The sequence below is a fragment of the Caretta caretta genome, chromosome 7 (genome assembly GCF_965140235.1).
Source record: "Caretta caretta isolate rCarCar2 chromosome 7, rCarCar1.hap1, whole genome shotgun sequence".
Taxonomy (NCBI): Eukaryota; Metazoa; Chordata; order Testudines; family Cheloniidae; genus Caretta; species Caretta caretta.
The window spans coordinates 78665463-78686801 of NC_134212.1; the positions used below are offsets into that span (position 1 = coordinate 78665463).

Sequence of the window (21339 nt, forward strand, 5' to 3'; positions counted from 1 at the left end):
GCTAAAGTAAATGGGAGATGTGGGTAGTCAGCGTCTCTTAAGATCAGCCTCAACAAGCATATAGTATAACCTAACATATCTGTATAACAGAAGAAAAACTACATAGTAGCCTTAAATGTTATGTGATTTTCCTTCTGCAAAGATCTACATCAAGATTTTTACTATCATACACATGAATATACATACAGCTAAGAGTTACTTTCAGGAGCAGTTTGCTGCCTCTGACAGCAAAAGGCTCAATTCTGATTGAACAATATCAGCTTGGTTTTGAAATTTGAGTCACCTGAATTAATTCAAATAAGTACTAGACATGCTTGCCTGGTGTATGAAGTTGTGTGAGTCTTTGGCAATTATTTGAGTAAATACTGGGGAGAACCATCACAGGTCTTTGATTCTGTAGCCACACTCTACCCAGCAGTATGGCAAGAGAATTTAAGAAACACTTATGTGACCATTGGATAGGGACTTGCAGGTTGGCTGTGTTTGGTGAACGTAGCCCACAGATGGACTGTGCCAGTGATGGGTGCCACAAATCCACCGAAACAGGTGATCTCTAAGCCATCAGTATCTATAAGCTCTGCCCTGGTGCAATTTCACTTTCAATGACTTTACACACAGGGTGAACTTGGCAAGTGTTTAACAGTGGTACTTACAGTTAATCTTTGCAAGTTTGTTATTATTCAGGCCTGCCGTAGCTGATACCAGCGCACTTTGTTCTAAACAAATGCTACTCGGTTGCCGCACTTGTTTGTGGAAACTGAAAGCTCTTTACACCGTGACCGCTCTTGAGCACTTTCCACAAAGCCGCACACATCTTGACTCGGATCTCAGCTCTGAGAGTAGCTTTCTCCGAGTGGGCACTGAGATGATGGTATTTATTTTCCAGAGCCCACTTTGGGAGTTTTAATTAGCCTGCTTTAAATCACGGAACAATAATGAGTCAAAATACAGCTCACCGGTGTAGATTAGCATTTCTATTTATTCCTAGGGGAAGTCCCCACCGCTCTACCAGTTGCTTGTTTGTACACTGGGGACGGGGGAGTGTTTGCATTTCCGTAGGGGACAGTTTGCACAGTGCAAAAAAAAAAAAAAAAAGGGCGGGGGGGGGGGCGGTTTGTACTGGCGAGTCTCCCTAATCGGAAATAGCGTCTATTATTTGAGCCGACTCCAGGAAACTCACAATCAGTACAAAGTGTACGTACCCAAACCACTCGTCCCGTGCTCTTTTGAAGAGGGAGAGCTACAGACATACAGGGTGAAATCCTGGCTTCATTGGAATCACGGGGGGGGGGGGGGGGGAGCTGTCATTGGCTTCAACTGGGCCAGTATTTCACCCAAAATCTAAAATACAGATGAGTGGGTGATGTATTTTAGAATAGGACTGTACTGTGGGTCACCTAAAATAAATCTAAAATACAGATGAGTGGGTGATGTATTTTACAATAGGACTGTACTGTGGGTCACCTAAAATAAATGTTATATACCTATTGGAGGTGACTAACCAGTGCTTTGGTCTAAAGAAACAGTTTTCAACTTAGCATCATTAAGATATTTCTCCTCTTCTTTTATAAACGATTTAAGCACCGAACCTATTGTTGGAAAAGTATTTATTTACAGAATACTCATAAAGAAACCATCTCTCCTTTGAGCTCTGGTTAGTGGTTGTGCATTATTAGACTATACCATTTCTATTTCAGCTGTTGTTCCGAACGGACAATTGATGTGCCAGCTCTAGCAAGACTATTTACATCCTCATCTGAAATCTGACTACAAATGTAACACTTTGAAGTCACAAAAAACAGTGCGTACAAAAATATAGTTTCTAAGAAATCCAAATATTAATGGGCAGAAATGTACAGCCATACTAAGATCAGCGACTGAACACGTTTCTGTCGTAATTAATAAGGCAACCCATTTACATGCAGACACTGAAACATTGTCTACATCACACAAGGCACCAAGGACACTTCAACACGTTTGCATGCATCCTAACAGCAGAGAATATACGTACATCCCACCTTCAATAAATTAACTTCTCTGACGCTCATTTTGATAGAGCACATAAATGCTTTGCCTCTCCTTCCCCAAAGGCTGAGAACTCAACAGTGCACATCAAAAAACACACAAAATCGGAGTGAGTAGACGCTGAAAAATAGCCATTTAAAACTCTGGAAACCACCTGTCCATTGGCCCGTCCCATCAGATTGCACTTCTGTGCTCCACGTTAGTCGCACTGATCTTGCTGAAAGGATTCAGCCCGACACACGACCGCTTGGACTATTAGCCAAGGGCCCCAGAGCGTGTGCCCGTCCCCGCTTCCTCCTCACGGCCTCGGAGCAGCCAACGAAGCTATAACGTGCACAGCGGTTCAGCCAGCCGAGCACCCACGGCACCCGCCCTGCTGGCCAGGCCGCGCTCTGCAGAGCCAGTCCCCAGCCCCTCTTTGCCCCGCTCCGGCGGCAGGGTCCGGAGGTGTGAGGGCCGGGCCGGGCCGCGCTCGGCGCTAGTCCGTGGCGCCAGGGGAGCAGGCGGTAGTGCGCGCGCAGGGGGGCTGCCTCAGGGCGTCCTGGTCCTGGAGGCGCAGGCAGCCAGGCTCCCGGCACCCGCGGCGCCTGGCGGGGGCGCGGCCGGGGCGCTGGCCCCGCTGGAGGAGGAGGGGGTGGCCGCGCCCTTCCTCTCCTTCTGGCGCAGGTGGATCTTGGTGTGGCGCTTCCTCTCGTCGCTGCGGGCGAACTTCCGGCCGCAGAAGTCGCAGGCGAAGGGCTTCTCGCCGGTGTGCGTGCGGATGTGGGTGGTGAGGTGGTCGCTGCGGCTGAAGTTGCGCATGCAGATGCGGCACTGGAAGGGCTTGTGGCCGGTGTGGATGCGGATGTGCCGCGTCAGCTCGTCCGAGCGGGAGAAGCGGCGGTCGCAGCCCTCGGCCGGGCACGGGTAGGGCCGCTCGTGCACCGGCGTCTTGCTGGGCCGGTTCGGGTACTTGCGGGGCCGCAGGATGGGCCGCAGGGGCAGGTTGTGCGGGCTGTAGGCGCTGGCGGGCAGCCGGCCGCCTTCCCCGCCTCCGCCCGCCGGCCCGGCCCCCGGCCCGCCCAGGGTGAAGTTGCGGATGGTGGAGAGCGGCGTGAGCGGCGGCGGGACCCTGAGGGAGTCCAGGGGGCACGGGAAGGGCTTGCGCTCGGGCGCGGCGTGCAGCTCCCGCTGGCACTGGGCGGGCGGGAAGAAGCCCGGGTAATCCGGGATCATGGAGAAGATCCCGCCGTCCGCGGCCGCTTTAGGGGAAGGGTAGGACGGGGGCGGATGGTAGGGCAGAGAGCCCCCGGCCGAGGCGGGCAGGAAAGCAGAGGCGGGGTCCTGCTGGTAGAGCTCCCCGCAGCCCGAGTAGGGAGGCGGAGGTGAGTACAGGTGCTCCAGGTCCCCGGGCTGGTTCTGAGCCATGCTGCAGCTCAGGGCGCTGCTGGCCAGCGGGTTGGGGGAGGCACAAGATGCCGTGGAGGAAGAAGTGGCCGATGAAGAGGGGGTGCTGACCCCCTGCAAGATCCCAGCGCTCACGATGTTAATGATCCCCTCCGGATAGCAGCCGGCTCCTGGGTACTGAGGGTCGATGGAAAATTTGCCCATGTAGGTAAAAGTCTGATTGCGGGAAGCAGAAACTGCTGGGGCAAAACTGCTGGCATAAGGCAGATCCAGGGACCTCTTGTCACTCATGTCAACATTGATCATTCCATCTGGGAATTAAAGAAAGGCGATCGGTCAGTGCACGGCCACCCTCTACTCCCAAGGACACTTGGCTGCTTTCAGGACTATGGCTTCACCAAGTTCTTCGCCCTACTAAGAAGCATGTTATCAACATGGCCAAATACTGTCTTGTAGTTCACTTCCCAGTGTCCACCTGCCTATATGGGGCGGGGGTTCTCTCTCGCTCTCTCTCTCTGGACGCTTTAATTTACAAGTGACATATATTGCACTAATTTCAAGGCTCGCCAGTCCCAACTTTATCTTAGTTTAATGCACACACACAATGAATACAGGATGCCTTAGAGTGTCGTGCCCCGAACTAGCCTAACCACATTGCAGCGGACAACTTGCTGTAGTCCCTTTACACTGTTATCTCTCAGCATTCAGACATTAATCAAATTAGAAACAAGCACTCAGATTTATGTATACATTAACACATGTTGCCATTGTCCAAATCAGAAAATTCCTTTCTAGTTTTCTTTCTGTTTCGCTGAAATGTGATCAGCAATGTGCAATCGGACCGCAAGTCAGACAAGTAAACACCCTGCACATGCACAGGTTAAAAAGTGATGCTTACCTCCTGTCACACTGCTCATCTGGTCATACGGTCCTCCTAAGTCAGCATTGGGGAAAATTGTGACCGAAGTTGGCAATGTGGTAGCGATGTCATCCACAGGATAAATGTTTTCAGATAGCTGGTGCACAAAACCACTGAGAGTTACTGGAATTTTGTCTACGGTCTTGGCAGTCATCATTTGGTCAACAAACAACCTTGAAAACAACTTTCGCTGCTTGTAGTGTTAATACTGTATAGGGTGAGGGTTATTTGTTTCTTCCACTCTAAAAAAAAATCAAGTAAGTTTATACTTAAACTCTGTCACTGCCTCTGTGTTGCTCTGTAAAAGCCCAGTAGTTGCTGTAGTGTTATTGTAACAGTCAGTGTCCCTTGCAGAGCTGTTAATCACTTGCAGCTCTCAGTAGATGGAAAGTGTTGCAGTAAGTATTTATGGGGAGGCCCTGAATGCCCAGGACGTCACTGCCCATATAAGGACTGAGGAACAGGGACGGGCGAGCCGGGCGGAATCATCACATGGAACATTAGCATGCGGTCCCTCTGTAGTCGCATCCGCGCCCGCTGCAGCTGCTCCTCTCACAGGCAGGCTGGTGCTTGGCCGCGGATTTTCGGCAACGGACCGTAACTTTTTATAAAGATAGTAATAGATCCAGTGCACGCAAAGTGGGAAAGCCTGTGGGAGGTGCTTGTCTCACTTGCAGAGCACGAAGCACCGAACGAGGGATATTCCGGTTTCTCAGGCTCTTGCCTAAAAAGGCGAGGATCCGGTCCCTGAGGGTTCCGCCTCTCCATGCCTTTTTAGGAGTCGTTCCGGAAAATTAAACTTCGGAAAGAAAACGAGCGGAGCCGAGACAGTACAGTCAAACCCCTACTCACTTTCTTAGCAGCTTTTAACCGCAAGCGACGAATCAGAAAATAGCTACATTCACGGAATCTGACTTCTTTTTTCTGAATTGCTGGTGGAAAGAGACACTGATAAGAGTGAATGTGGTATTGCTTTTTTGGAAAGTGTGTGATCTATTTATACGGTAGCGAAAACGGAACTTTTTCTTGTTGTTGTTGTGGCTGCCACTGAAGGAGAGTAGCAGAATAACAACAAGGCTGAGCTTAATGTAGTTTTGTCCCAGCAGAAAGGGCGGAGGCCTCTTAACCAAACCGTGCAATTATAGGATCCCTGTATTTCCAATGAATCTGGCTCGTGTCCTAGATAGGGGTGCTCAGTTTCTTTAGGAGATGGACCATAACCACTCGAACTCTGGGTCATTCTCCGGAATGATCTCCTCCAAACGTCCTCTGAAGTAATAGATTTCTCTTAGTTGTAACTAGTTGAGAAGCCTTCGCACTGTTATAAATCTGTATACTTCTCTGGTAACTGCAGTTGGGAAACACATGCTACATAAAACACTTTTCCTGCACCTCTTGATGGAAAACCTAGTTTCTATCGTATTTTTAGAAATTAGTTATTGTATTGAATTATTTTTTAAATAAAACTGCCGATGGGGATAACTTTTTCCTTAATGATGCATAATCAGTGATCATTTTACAGGGTTACTTCGACCAATGCAGTTTATTTTCATTAGCTATAGATGATCAAGTTCTGCACTGCCTTACACAGCCCATTAATACCCATACAGGATGCAAAGTATCACAGATTTGGGCCTACGATTTGGATAGGGACCTGATAATGGCTGCTTCCTTAATCTAAACATAACTTGATACCGGGAAATTTGAAAGTAGAACATTCATCTGCAGAGGATTATTGTAGCACTCTTACTCCTAGAGAGAAATATAGCTAGTAGGGACAAAACAAAGGGACTTTTATGGTCCTGAAATCTATGTTTCCAATTATTTTATTTTGCCAAATAGTTTAGTACCTTCTATGTCCCCAACTTATTCTGAAGAGAAAACGTTTCTTTCCAATAACGGCATCTCAGAACACAGTTTAAAAGGACTTTTATTGAAGTTTTATTGGGTTTTTATTGAAGAAGAAGAAAAAAACAGAAGAGAACAAGTTAGATATTTCAGTTTTCATCGTGCGGTAACTAGCGTGTAAAACTTGCAACCGCACCGCTGACATTCTCCACTGGAAAGATCTCCTATCCGTAAAACTTCCTGCTCAAGCGCCACGCTGTGGAAAAGGTGTCAACTGCAGGTTAAAGGCACTATCACCCGCCTTGATTGCACTACGGAAAGCTAAGCACACCACAAAACCACTTTCTGATAACGTGCATGCACATAGGGCTCCCCAGTTTTCCGGAGAGATTTCGTATCAGTTCTTTGCTTAGCTCGATGACTCCTTCTTAGATATTAAATAATTATCCACACAGTAGGGCTTTATTTGGTCCCTAGGTAAACGTTTATATAAAGAGTTATTGAATTGTGGAGTTAATTTTCAAAGGCACAGTGGGAATTTAGGCAGCCAACTCCCATTGACTTTCAGTCAGAGTTGAGCATCTGAAAATGTCCCCTTTTGGGTCTTGTAATCCCCTTAACATTTTGAATAGTATTTGTTAATCGTCTATACCTCTGTAAAAGGGGAGACGTCAGCTCACGATCAGCTTCAGGTGATAAGGCATCGTGTCAAGAAAGCATAACCATCCTGTGCCGGCAGTTGAGGGAGACCACACACCCAGTAGACACCAAAGGCAAGCGTGAGAATGGAAGCAGATTCCTATTTCCCTCCTTGATGAACATTTAAAATTATGCAAACAGCCCCTAACAATGCTGGGCTGGCATTACTGCAGGGATATGGTGCAAACCCGGACTGGTTGGCTTCTACAGAACCATATTCACATGGTTCCCCGCCCCCTCCCACAGACTATTTAGACGGGTTTTAGACTACTGCAGCATCTGTTGTGGCTTTTCCTTAACGCAGATCTCTTCGGGATTGTTTATAAAGTCAAGAATGGTAGTAAGGGACTAACTTGCAAGATCTTCACTAACCATTTCAGGGTTACATTTAGCGAGGACGTGACTATACAATAAAATGAAATCTGATCTTTTACCTTTCTTTCATCTCTGGGTAGTTCAAAGACACTATATTTCAGCTAACTAGAGTGGCAAGCAAGCTGAGACTGAGGCAAGTCTATAAAGAGTAGGGCATGCCACAGCTAGATGTGTGTTTTAAGAGCCACGAGATTACCAAAAATGGGGGGGGGGGTTGAGAAAACCTGGATTTGTGCTGGAAATGGCCCACCTTGATTATCATACACATTGCAAAGAGAGTGGTCACTTTGGATGGGCTATTAAATTGGTTAGTCTCTAAGGTGCCACAAGTACTCCTTTTCTTTTTACCAGCAGGAGAGTGAGTTTGGGGGGGGGGGGGCGGAGGGTGAGAAAACCTGGATTTGTGCTGGAAATGGCCCAACTTGATTATCATACACATTGTAAGGAGAGTGATCACTTTAGATAAGCTATTACCAGCAGGAGAGTGGGGTGGGAGGAGGTATTGTTTCATGGTCTCTGTGTATATAATGTCTTCTGCAGTTTCCACAGTATGCATCCGATGAAGTGAGCTGTAGCTCATGAAAGCTTATGCTCAAATAAATTGGTTAGTCTCTAAGGTGCCACAAGTACTTCTTTTCTTTTTGCGAATACAGACTAACACCGCTGTTACTCTGAAACCTGAGATTACCATTGGCACTCCCCTTCCCAATAAATTAAACAATTCCTAAATGTGCCTCTTTGAACAAACCCTGAGTGACCATGTAAATCCGGCTACACAAGAGCAGTTGCTTCATGATGTTTAATACATTACAATAACATTGGGAACACGCGTTGCTCATTTCCACTCGAATTGGAGGGCTTTCTGCGGCAGACAGTGTTCACACACGTGGGCGGGCAGGTAGGTGCTTTGATTTTTGTTCTTTTAGTTGTACCTGCATCGTTCTTTCCACAGCCTGAGGGCAGGAGGGGAGATTAGGGTTGGAAGAACTAGACTGTAAAGCAAGCAGGAGCTTTCGGCTTGCTGATGAACTCCCAGCTCCCCCTACTTCAGTTGCAGGCACTGTGAGGTGCCCCCTACGGCCGGGGGGGACTCTGCGGATGAAATCCTGGCCCCAGCAACAGTCCGTGGCAAAATCCCCAGTGACTTCAGTGTGGCCAGGATGTCACCCTGCCTCGTGTAAAGTTGCCCCGAGCCTGGGGCAGGGAGCTCAGCCTGTGCAGTGCCCTTCGGACTGGCACTCTCCAGCTAGCGGATGCTGCAGCAAGGCTAGTCCCCTCCAGGCTTTAGGGGAGGGATGGGGACCGCAGCTCTCCATAATCCCCCCGCCCCCAAGGGCTACTCGGAAAGCTCCCGTAAAAACACGGCTCCTTCAATCCCACATCTCACTCAAGAGCGGGGGAAGCTAGTGCAGCTGCTGCCCGAGCTCACCGCTCCAGAGAGCAGCTGTGCCCCCTCAGAGCTCGAGTTCCCCTCGCCAGGTGACCCGAACTCGTGCCCGCCGCTGTGAACGCTAGCGGGGTTAGCGCCTGAAGCATGCGGCTGCAGCTGCACACAGACCCCCCAGAGTGGGGGAGAGGAGGAGGAGCCGCCCCACAGACCTTACGAAAGTGAAGCTTTAGGCACTGACCTGCTCTTTCACCATTAGCGTAGAAGTTTGCCGAGCTGGCTATGTGGGGAGGTAAAAGGAGGAGGAGGCTGGTGTCAAGATACTCAAGACCATCATCTAAACCTTTTAACCTATGCGTCCAGTCCCAGGCCTGTCCTCTGTAGGATACTCAGATCAGGCCTTGTGGGAGCTGAGCAGAAATGGGGGTGGGAGTCCTTTGCATAGTGTACAAAAGAGTGCCCCATAGCTTTTCGCTAGAAATTCTCTCACTTTTGAAAACAGAGAAATCCATAGTGCAGAAGAGTATGGGTGATAGAATCACAGACATATAGGCCTGGAATGAACCTTGAGAAATCATCCCATCAAGCCCCCTACTCTGAGGCAGGAACAAGTAAACCTAGATCATCCCTGACAGGGGTTTAGCCAACCTGCTTTTTAAAACCTCCAATGATAGGGATTCCACAACCTCCCTTGGTATCCTATTCCAGTGTTTAACCACCCTTAATAGTTGGAAAGTTTTTCCTAGTATCTAACCTAAATAACCCTTGCTACGGATAAAGCCAATTATTTTTTATCTTACCATCAGTGAGCACAGAGAACAATTGATCACTGTCCTCTCTGTAACCACCCTTAACATAGTTGAAGACTATCAGATCTGACCTCAGTCTTCTTTTCTCAAGACTGAACGTGCCTAGGTTTTTTTTGTTTTTGTTTTGTTTTTGTTTTTTTTTTTAGGCCTCTAAACCATGTATTATTTTTGTTGCTCTCTTTGGGGCTCTCTCCAATTCGCCCACATCTTTCTTAAAGTGTGGCACCCAGAACTGGACACAGTACTCCAGCTGAGGCCTCACCTGTGTGAGTAGAACAAGACAATTACCTTTTACAGATGACACTCCTGTTAATAGACCAGAGAATGACATCAGCCTTTTTTGTATCTGCATTACTTTGTTGACTTATATTCAACTTGTGATCCTCTATAACCCTCAACAGTACTGCCACCTCGCCAGTTATCCCCCAATGTGTGATTGTACATTTGATTTTTTCTTCTCAATGTAGTACTTTGCACTTGTCTTTACTGAATTTCATCTTGTTAATTTCAAACCAATTTGCCAACGTCATTTTGAATTCTAATCCTGCCCTCCAAAGTACTAGTAAGATCTCCCACCTTGGTATCATCCACAAATTTTATAAGCATACGCTGCACTCCGTTATTAAAATCCTTAATGAAAATATTCCATAGTAGTGGGCCCAGGACAGGCCCCACTACAAACAACCTTCCAGTTTGACAGAAAACCATTGACATCTACTCTTTCAGTATGTGCAAAACTGGTTGAAAGACCACACACCCCCATAATAACTTAATCTAGACCAAATTTCCCTAGTTTGCTTATGAGGAGGTCATGTGGGACTATGCCAAAAGCCTTACCAAAAATTAAGATATATCATATCTACCCCCTCCCCCCATCAACTAAGCCATGAATTCTGTCAAAGAAGGAAATTAGGTTGGTTTGGCATGATTGGTTCTTGACAAATCCATACTGGCTACTTCTAGGTGCTTACAATTGACTAAGTAATCATTTGTTCCAGTATCTTTCCCAGTATCTACATTGGGCTGAGTGGTCTATAATTTCCTAGATCTTCTTTGTTCCCCTTTCTAAAGATAGGTACTGTGTTTGCCCTTCTCAGTCCTCTAGGACCTCACCCATCTTTCAGGAGTTCAGAGATCATTACTAACTGTTCATAGAATCATAGAATAGAATCATAGAATATCAGGGTTGGAAGGGACCTCAGGAGGTCATCTAGTCCAACCCCCTGCTCAAAGCAGGACCGATCCCCAACTAAATCATCCCAGCCAGAGCTTTGTCAAGCCTGACCTTAGAAACTTCTAAGGAAGGAGATTCCACCACCTCCCCAGGTAACGCATTCCAGTGTTTCACCACCCTCCTAGTGAAAAAGTTTTTCCTAATATCCAACCTAAATCTCCCCCACTGCAACTTGAGACCATTACTCCTCATTCTGTCATCTGCTACCACTGAGAACAGTCTAGAGCCATCCTCTTTGGAACCCCCTTTCAGGAAGTTGAAAGCAGCTATCAAATCCCCCCTCCTTCTTCTCTTCCGTAGACTAAACATCCCCAGTTTCCTCAGCATCTCCTCATAAGTCATGTGTTCCAGTCCCCTAATCATTTTTGTTGCCCTCCGCTGGACTCTTTCCAATTTTTCAACATCCTTCTTGTAGTGTGGGGCCCAAAACTGGACACAGTACTCCAGATGAGGCCTCACCAGTGTCGAATAGAGGGGAACAATCACGTCCCTCGATCTGCTGGCAATGCCCCTATGTATACATCCCAAAATGCCATTGGCCTTCTTGGCAAAAAAGGCACACTGTTGACTCATATCCAGCTTCTCGTCCACTGTAACCCCTAGGTCCTTTTCTGCAGAACTGCTGCCGAGCCATTCGGTCCCTAGTCTGTAGCAGTGCATTGGATTCTTCCGTCCTAAGTGCAGGACTCTGCACTTGTCCTTGTTGAACCTCATCAGATTTCTTTTGGCCCAATCCTCCAATTTGTCTAGGTCCCTCTGTATCCTATCCCTACCCTCCAGCATATTTACCTCTCCTCCCAGTTTAGTGTCATCTGCAAACTTGCTGAGGGTGCAATCCACACCATCCTCCAGATCATTTATGAAGATATTGAACAAAATTGGCCCCAGGACCGACCCTTGGAGCACTCCACTTGATACCGGCTGCCAACTAGACATGGAGCCATTGATCACTACCCGTTGAGCCCGACAATCTAGCCAGCTTTCTATCCACCTTATAGTCCATTCATCCAGCCCATACTTCTTTAACTTGCTGGCGAGAATACTGTGGGAGACCGTGTCAAAAGCTTTGCTAAAGTCCAGGAACAACACGTCCACCGCTTTCACCTCATCCACAGAGCCAGTTACCTCATCATAGAAGGCAATTAGATTAGTCAGGCATGACTTGCCCTTGGTGAATCCATGCTGACTGTTCCTGATCACTTTCCTCTCCTCTAAGTGCTTCAGAATTGATTCCTTGAGGACCTGCTCCATGATTTTTCCAGGGACTGAGGTGAGGCTGACTGGCCTGTAGTTCCCAGGATCCTCCTTCTTCCCTTTTTTAAAGATGGGCACTACATTAGCCTTTTTCCAGTCGTCCGGGACCTCCCCGGATCGCCATGAGTTTTCAAAGATAATGGCCAATGGCTCTGCAATCACATCCGCCAACTCCTTTAGCACTCTCGGATGCAACGCATCCGGCCCCATGGACTTGTGCCACAATTGTTCCACAATTCCTTCAAGGAATTCCTTAAGTATTTTAGGATGATTTCATCAGGCCTTGTAGCATTGAATACATCTAATTTATCTAAATATTCTTTAATCTATTCTTTCCTAGTTTGCCTTGCATTTCTTCCCCCTTGTTTAATATTAATGTGATGTGCCTATTAAGGACAATATAGCAATCCGAGTTTTATGAAGATACCCCCTTATTATTTATTTGGGAATTTCTGAGGATAATTATAGGTCTCTTATTATGGTATCCATATATTTGTTTGTTTGCCCAGAATAAGAAACTAATAACAGTTAACTCCAGGTTTCTGTATAGCAGATTAAATCTATTGTATTGTTAAAGCCCAGCTGTTACCTGTTCGATTCAGCAGAGAAGTCACCTCGCTTCTCCACAAACTAAAGCCGCTATCCAGCAGAAAGGAGGGTAATCAGAGGGACTGAAGAAGAGTCAGGCAACAGCAGTCTGACCACACATGTTGTCTTCTGAAAGGGCCCAGTGAAGTAAAGGAAGCCACTGTGCAGCCAGTGCTGGGTGAGGCTCCTACAGATACAGCTCTGTCTAAGGGTATGTCTACACTGCAATTTGACATCTGCAGCTGCCCTGTGCCAGCTGACTCGGCCTTGTGGGACTTGGCCTGCAGGGCTGTTGAATTTCAGTGTAGACCTTCAGGTTCGGCTGGATCCTGGGCTCAGAGATCCTATGAGATGGGAGGGTCTCAGAGCTTGGGCTGCAGCCTGAGCCCAAATGCCACCACCAGAATTAAACAATAGCCTCACGAGCCTGAGTCAGCTGACACAGGCCAGCTAACAGTTTTTCATGGCAATTTAGACATACCCTCAGAGCCCTGATCTGTGGAGTTGAGCTCCTAGCTGTAACCCCTTGCCCTTTGGCATTAGAAATAGTCCTGTTCTGAGTAGGTGTGGATGTAATGCTGAAGGGGCTTCTCCAGTTATACAACAATATAGATTGATATTCCAAGTTCCATGGATTTTTACACTTAAAGGAGAAGAGGTAACAATTGGGTATAAAAAATAACATTCCTAGGTGACTGCTCCCTGTGGGGTGGAGCATCTAGTTCACTGTCCCATACATGTGAATTTGATAACCACTCTTAAGAAACCATGGATTGGCCTTCTGTTTACAAAGAAGGATACATTGACATGTAAAGAGTCTTTCCAGCCCCTTCACCTCATCTCTCCATGGCTGAGACACTGTTTTCTCTTGCTTTCTAGCTGTAATCCCTAAACACCTTCTCCTCTTGGCTACTCACCTCACTGGCCCCTATTAAATAACTCCTCAGTCTTTCATTCCCCTTTGGCCTGTTCCCCTCAAAATACAGCCATGCCCTGACCTCCTCCATCCTCTGAAGACTCTTGAGCCCCCTTGCCTCCTTTCCATTCTTCCCTTCACCTCTAACAGGAACAGGCCCTGGACAGCCATTGCCTCCAATTGTATCTTTCCAACTCAACCCTGGATCTCTTCCAGTGCAGCTTTCACATAGCCCTACTGGACTGAATGCAATCAATCTAATCTGATCTCAGAAGCTAAACTATCCTGGGCTGGACTAGTACTTGGAGGCCACCTGGGAATCCCAGCTGCTGTAGGCAACTTTCACACTCACTACTCCCAGAAATTGCTCTCACTACAATTTATATCAACCTTTTCCTGCTCAAATCTCAGAGGCCATATTCCATCCTCATCTTCTCTGCTGCTTTTCATTGTCCATTACACACTCCTTGCAACTGTGTTCTTGGTTTTCACAACTTTGTTCTGTCCTGGTTCTCACCCTGCCTCATGGATCTTTCAATGTCTATTTTAGTAGGTCCTTCTTCTCTCCCTCCATCAAGCTTGGAGGGAGCTATTGGACTCCTTCCTTGGCCTTTCCCTTCATACCCAGTCTTTGGTGATCTCAGCTCCATGAATCTCTCCATTTGCCTTTCATTGTACATTCTCTTTCTCATCATAAGGTAATCAAAAGTGAGCTCATTATTCAAGTGCCAGTCCTTTTTATAGTACTAAAAGTAACTTCACTTTACACTATAAATTGATCATTCATAAACTGCTCCTGCACACTGTGCCAAAGTTTACAGCTTCTGTATCTTTCCATTGATGGAAATGTATTATTTCTGAGAGCATGTTTTCCCATACTATGTTTTTAGTACTAATCTTACTGCTTTATAATTTTTTGCCCCATGAACTGTTTAGTCAGGTTCTACAAAAGCAACTCTCAAACCGTGATTTGTAGTCCATGCAGCCTACTCTAGTGGTCTTCAGAATGAAATGCTGAAAACCAAGCAGCAGATGATTCATCTATGGGGCAGGGAAATGCTTCATAAGAGTATATTCCTCTCCCAAAGTAGTCCTAGAAGTAAAATTGTCAAATCACTGTCCTCCATCTAATTTCTCTTCCTGCCCATTTGACTGCAATCCAGTTTTTAACATACATTGTAAAGCAATAAAATTTGTATCTTGTCTCAGGTCACTGATTTTAAGAAGTAAACAAAAGTGAAACCACCAGCAATCCCTGTGGTACTCCTTGTTAGCTCTAGTCATCCAGAAATGATTGTCCTCACTAGCATTATTCAGATTGTCTCCAAGCCAGTTCTTTATCATAGAACTTTAAACAGTCTGACTTAAAAAAAACCTCTCTCTCAATTGCTCAGCTTTCACTGTTCTTAGTTTTTGTGATGTCATAATTTCAATAGTTCTCCGGTCATCACAGAATCTTCTAGACTAAATGGATTTTAATAATGGATGATTAAAAGACCCTCTCGAAAATTCCAGGCATTCTTTATACCTCATAAGGAAGCATAGCAAGACACAAGCCTAAGTTTTTTTCTTTACTGACTGGTAGAATTACTATACAATAATTACATTTCCTGTAAAGATGTAGATCTTTGAAGTATGCTATGATATTATCAGTTTTGTAGAGTACATAATATATAGTCAATATTGCTTTACATAAGAGACTTAGTTAAGAAAATATAACATGTACAATTTTTAGTAGTGGTCTAGTTCTTTAGATTTTAAAAATTCAGTTTGGTTTAAAAGTTAGTAAGTTGTAACACTTGTAACGCTACAGAGAAAACATTGAGAAATTTGAATGAGAAGCAGCATTTTCAATTATATAAAAAGTATAACAAGATAAAGATAAAAGGAATGCTAATACTAATTATCACTTAAAGAAAAAATGACAATGAGTTGTATGTTTTTAAAGTTGTTGGGAAAAAATCATGTTATGGAAATTTGAGAAATTGCATGCGACTTTTTCTCTCTCATGCGTGATATCACCCATACAACAAGATGCCACGACTGAGTACCTTAGATTTTAGAGAAATACTGTACAAAATTGTGTTGTACTAGAGAAATAGTATGTGACCAGTAATAAAACACTGAGTAATAATGCATACACAAGAGGGTAAAATTAAAGGTTCACAATCAGTAGTAACGTCACTATTTCCTGCTTTGAGTGTTTCAATGACCTTTAATGTTCTTTTAATATAGTTTCTTGTAGGAAATATTAACAATACCAAATTAAACCTCTCTAGGTGACTAATATAACTTACAAAAATAGATGAAATCAGCTGAGTCCATAAGTTAATCTAAAGACTCTTCTTAAAGATGGGGTAAATTCTATCTACTGACATAGCTGGTAGACAGCAATCAAGTCACTCTTCTTTTCTCTGAGGGAGTTTTGCCTAAATAAGGGATGCAGGATCTAGCCCAGGGAAAGTTGTGGATAATTTACATTAGTCTTCAGGAAGGTTTTGATAGATGCAACACAAAAAGCATTTAGTGTCATTATGGTTAATGCTGCTTCAGTGTTATGTTTGTGTTTCATGCCGTTAATTCCTCTTTTATTATATTAATTTGCAAGGGCTAGATTACACCTTTACTCACATGGATGAACCTTATACACTAATAGTTGCCTCCACTGACAAGAGCCACCTCTGGCATCATGAAAAGGAGTACTTGTGGCACCTTAGAGACGAACCAATTTATTTGAGCATGAGCTTTCGTGAGCTACAGCTCACTTCATCGGATGCATACTGTGGAAACTGCAGCAGACTTTATATACACACAGAGAATATGAAACAATACCTCCTCCCACCCCACTGTCCTGCTGGTAATAGCTTATCTAAAGTGATCATCAGGTTGGGTATCATGCACTTTGGCCCCACATCTCCAGAGGCCAGAGGCGCTGCCCAGACACCCCAGGGAGGCTGCATGGTGCAGGGTACCAATCCCTGCTGGCAGCGCCACCACAAACAAACACCAAGGCAGAGCATCTTGCTGCTTTTGGTAACAGCTATTCAGGAGCAACTGCTGGGTGCTGCAGGGAGGGGCTGCTGCTTTGTGCCCCCCCCCAAACTCTGTTATACCAATAAAATAAAAACCAGCAGGATCTTATTAAAGGGGATAAGACAAAATGTCACATTTATTGTGAATACAAAAAGAATCATAGTAGGCAGTCAGTTATAGCTATAACATTTCATTCAGTTTCACATTCATTCACACCTTCGTTCACACACACACACAGGTTCTGCAGCTGCTGTATAGTTACCAGTAGCTGAATACTGAATGTAGCTTGAGTTCGTGGCTTGGGTTTGTAGCTTGTGGCGGCTAACCAGCCAGGAAAGCCAGGCGCAAGGAAGAGCTGGGTCTCTGTTGGGCATGCACCGATGCCGTTCCATGTTGGCAGCAGAATGTTACCCTTCGAAGTCTTCCATCTCACCCGTCCTTTTTGTAGACTTTAGTTTGAATCCAGAGAGTCTATAGGTCTTGCTGTGTCATGTTGCCTCTGGGTTCAGTGTGACTGATCACCCTTCAATTGCAGACATGACTTTCAGCCTAGGACCTGGCTTTGATGTTTCTTCAATTGTACTTTTGTTCTTTTCTTTTGAGGACTGGATATTCAGCCCTTGGGTGTTTACACTTTATTTCATCAGGACAGGCTGGGGCTGGAGGTTGATTCCGTCATCCATACATACCTCATTCACACTTCTAAACTAATAAGATTACAGCAGGGTTTTGCAAAAATGAAGGTTGCAGCAAGCTTTTACAAAACGGAGTGAGCATTTTAAAATGGAGTTTGGGACATGTTAAAATGGAGTTTGAGTTACAATATGGACAAGTGTAAGGAATGGCAAACAGTGAACAGAAGTTACAATATAGACAAGTATAACGCATGCCAAACAGTGAGCAGAAGTCACAATGTTGAAACAATGTAAGTTTCAGTGATTTAAGCAGCAATTGGATTGAAAGTGAAACTCAATTAGCCAGTTATTGGGGTAACCGGTTTTATAAATGAATGTTGTTTCATTCATAAAACTTTGCTTATGAAGTTATATTAATAAAGTGAACAGTTAAAAACAATTTCATTGATCAGTTCTACAACTCCACCCATACTTTGGAGTCTGTCAGGGCCACACACAAAAATCCACTGATGGCCATGGTGGCCATATTTGAGAAACACAGCCCTAGAGCATAGCAAATATTCCTTACTCCATGTATATTGGGTAATTTAACATTATCAGCTTCTCACAGTTATAAAGAGGTTTTTACCTTTTATTTAAAAGGTTTTACATGCTAACCGTATGCTATCAAGTCTGAAAGGAATGCACCATGAGCTGAACAAGAACAAAGACAATCACAAGAATCAATTCCTTTCCCCCCTCTTTTAAAATGGGCCCTTTCATTTCTTGTTTTATATTCTAAGAGGTGATATCTAATGTTATAGTGGGTTTGTTTTTATGCATCTGTACAACACCACAGCACTTTGGCCAAAAGCTATGAAAATAAGATTATTCTCATCTCCATAACTCCATGCATAAGAGCAATTGAAGAAGAAAAGGTTGTCCAGGAGTTGGTAACACTAAGCCAGTTTAGTGTCTCAGAAAGCAGCAGAATACTAAGTAGTCTTAGGTGGCAAGATTTTGTTTCACACTTTGATCCTCTGGAAAGGGTTGAAACAAAAGCCTCCTCTGTTATCATGGCATTATACAGACCAGTCTGTCTATGCTGCTTCAGCACAACAGGCCCCCTAAAGTGTTACCCAAACAGGGGGATCTACCTGAAACATTCCCATTCCCTCCTGGTATTAAGTAAGCTAGTTCCTGTCCTCAAGGAAGAACAAATAAAGTCAGTCACCAGGGGGGTTTGTTTAAAACCTATCCTCACACCCACCCACTCCCTCCCTTTCTGGTTGACTGCAGGTTTTGGCCCTTTCCCAGCCAGGGTAGAGGGAGGTTCTGTATCTCCTCACTGGAAGCAAAAACAAAACCCAACGACCCAGTTTACCAACCCCTTTTCTTTTATCCCTGCTCCGTCAGGACCACTGGCTATTTGGCCCTGTCTGCATAACTGGCAGCTGAGCTAAGCAGCTTCTCAGGGGAGGATAACCTGTCTTTCCCTCATGTTTCTCACCAGGATTTTAACCCTTTACTTGCCTACCTGTAAACCTCATGCTCAAATAAATTGGTTGGTCTCTAAGGTGCCACAAGTACTCCTTTTCTTTTTGCGAATACAGACTAACACGGCTGTTCCTCTGAAACCTTGCCTACCTGTGTGCACATTACTTATACCCTAATACACATCTAAGTAGATCTAAAATATACTCATTCCTAAAACAGAGTTGGTCAAATCTGGTCACATTCTAAAGGAAATGACATAGTTAAATAATGGGGGAAGGGGAGGAAGGGGGGAAAAAATCACATTCTGCCATTAATTATAGAACCTTAAAACCGCACACAGTTTTTCATCTAAGGCTGCATGTTGTTTTAGGATGAATGCCTTTAAATTTGAAATAAGTAAGACTTATTGCAAGGATTTGGCTCAGAAGAGCCATAATGGTATCCTGTGGGGTTATTTAAATGTCAATAACCTTTTCTAATTCAGGCTATAGAAATTAAACAGCCCCTTGTGCAATCAAGAAACTACTAATTTAAATTTCTATGACTGTAGACAAAAGTATAATGAAGAAAACTTTCAGTAAAATTAATGCAATCAGAAAATTATAACTCTTTGCATTAAACCGAATTTTTAATAAAAACACGTAATAGGTGATTATTAAATGCATATAGCATACTTTCTTGATATTTTAATACATTATTTCTACCATAAATGTTTAAGTTGAAATCATGACACTTTTGCTTAGTTTCTGAAAAATAATTATCCTATGGAACACATGTACAAATATTTTCAGTAAGTCACCAGTGCTGTAATGAACTGGCTAGTCTGTATGTGTACTATTGCCCTCTACTGGATGAAATCAGAACTGTGCCACACAGTGGCATAGGACATATCCTATTATTCATTACAGTGGAATCTTTTGTAGCTCAAATGGAAGGGGCATATAGAACACAAAGGAAGGGTGGTTATGATTTACTGCAAAATGGCAACCATAAAGCTGTCGGTGGTGACAAATTCATTACAATATTTGGAAAGCAGTAGTCTTTCCATACAAATAGCCTTAATGGACAGCAGAATCCATCCAATAGAGCAGGGGTGGCCAAACTGTGGCTCGCAAGCCACATGTGGCTCTTTTACCATTAAAGTGTGGCTCGCAGAGCTCCCCATGCTTCCTCATTCTTCATCTACTAGACTGGGGGGGGGGGAAGGAGAGCTCAGGACCTCTGCCTTGCAGCATGGTGGTAGGGTAGGGGCTTCTGACCAGCATGGAAGGGGTCTCAGGGTTTCTGCCCAGCGGGGAGGGGATCCTGGGGCTTCAGCCCTGCGGGGTGCATCTGCCAGGGATCAGAGCTTCAGCAGGAGCGAGGCTGAAGCCCCAAGCACTGTTGAGGGGCTGAAGCCCTAACCTCCAGCTCCCAGCAGGTGTGCCCTTGCTCTCAAACTTCTCAAGATTGTTGGATGTGGCTGATAGCCAGTAAGTTTGGCAATAGAGTCTGAATTGGCTGAAAAAAATATGGGCTCTGCATAAGTCAGAGTAAGAAAATAGAGACACATTTTTACCCCTCCTACAATGCGGGGAAATATAGAATAAAAAAACCTCACCAAAATTGCAACAATAATTCCAACATAAAGCAATAAAGGACCTTATCTCTAAACAGTGATACATTCAGTATCCACATCTGGCTTGCAGACCCTTCCCTCCCTGCCAGTTCCCACTCCTCTCCCACAAGGTTCCTGTTTTAATTGGCTTCCTGTGTCTCATGTGAGTACCTGTTTGTCAGGTTGCTACACCCATGCCTGAATCAGAACTTTATTACCTTTTCCCCCCTTAAGATATAGACACTCCTGGCATCTCTTCTAGTAATGCAAGTGGGCATCTCCCTTGGTGGCCTGAAGTTGTTTTAAAAATTAGTCACTATTTTCCAACAGGTGCTCCTCTCAGTCTCATTACTTAGTATTTGAATACATAAGACTGAAACACCTCCAACGAGGGCTTCTTTGGAGGCCATCTGGAATGTCCATCCAGTGGGTTGCCAGGTGTCCTGTTTTCAACCAGGATACCTGGTCAAAAAGGGACCCGGCCCAGCGCAGTGAAAATGAGCAAGTGAATGAGGGTGGGTGAGAGCAAGCAATGGAGGGAGGGAGGGGGGATGGAGTGAGTGGAGTGGGACCTCGGAGAAGGGTGTTGAGTTTTGTGTGACTAGAAAGTTGGCAATAACATAATGTTATTCAGTTTATAGGAAATAAGCAAAGGTTTAGGAGTCCAGATAAGCCTTTTTGTCTGGAATTGAGGGGGTGAGATACACATATAACATCTCTTCCTCTAAAAGATCCTTGATAAATCAGCATAGAAAGCACATTGTTTTTCAAGAGTGTAAAGGAAAACAGGACACCTTCCTTTAGTGTTTCCCAGAAATTCCCATACCTTCAGGTGCATAGAAGTTCACCAGTAGGCTCTCTGAATTGCCAAGAACTCATTGTACTTGCTCTGGCCATCAGGTTTTACTCAGAATTTATTTCTCTTTATCACTTCCTCCCCATTGGGCTTAACCAGTTTGTCCTAGACTTTGAAAGCTATAATCAAAGTGATCCTCTCTGATTTGCAGGCTGTGGTCTGTTCTGACCTTTCCACAGTTCTCATCAGAATCTGTTTTTCTGCTCTCTGTGGTATATGTGGAGATCCACATCTTAGCAAAGGTCTGTTCTGCTTCTGGAGAGCAAAGGCAGGGGGTGCTCAGTTTCTTTGTCAGAAGATTT

At 44.8% G+C, this 21339-nt stretch overlaps 1 protein-coding gene across 1 annotated transcript; it reads right to left on the reverse strand.

The window, feature by feature from the left end:
• Positions 1 to 1590: 1590 nt before the first annotated feature.
• Positions 1591 to 4918, reverse strand: EGR2 (early growth response 2). The gene is made up of 2 exons (XM_048857612.2): positions 4310 to 4918; positions 1591 to 3722 (listed from the first exon to the last, which is right to left on the reverse strand). Exons 1-2 carry the CDS (start codon positions 4485 to 4487, stop codon positions 2557 to 2559), a joined length of 1344 nt encoding a protein of 447 aa, XP_048713569.1. The 5' UTR covers positions 4488 to 4918; the 3' UTR covers positions 1591 to 2556.
• Between the last annotated feature and the right edge of the window lie 16421 nt (positions 4919 to 21339).

What these genes read in the sequence shown, in the direction of transcription:
- EGR2 (XM_048857612.2), bottom strand. Translation starts at nt 4,487, where the DNA reads ATGATGACTGCCAAGACCGTAGACAAAATTCCAGTAACTCTCAGTGGT. An exon ending in GATGAGCAGTGTGACAGGAG is followed by an intron (nt 3,723 to 4,309) that starts GTAAGCATCACT and finishes TTTAATTCCCAG; the next exon opens with ATGGAATGATCAATGTTGAC.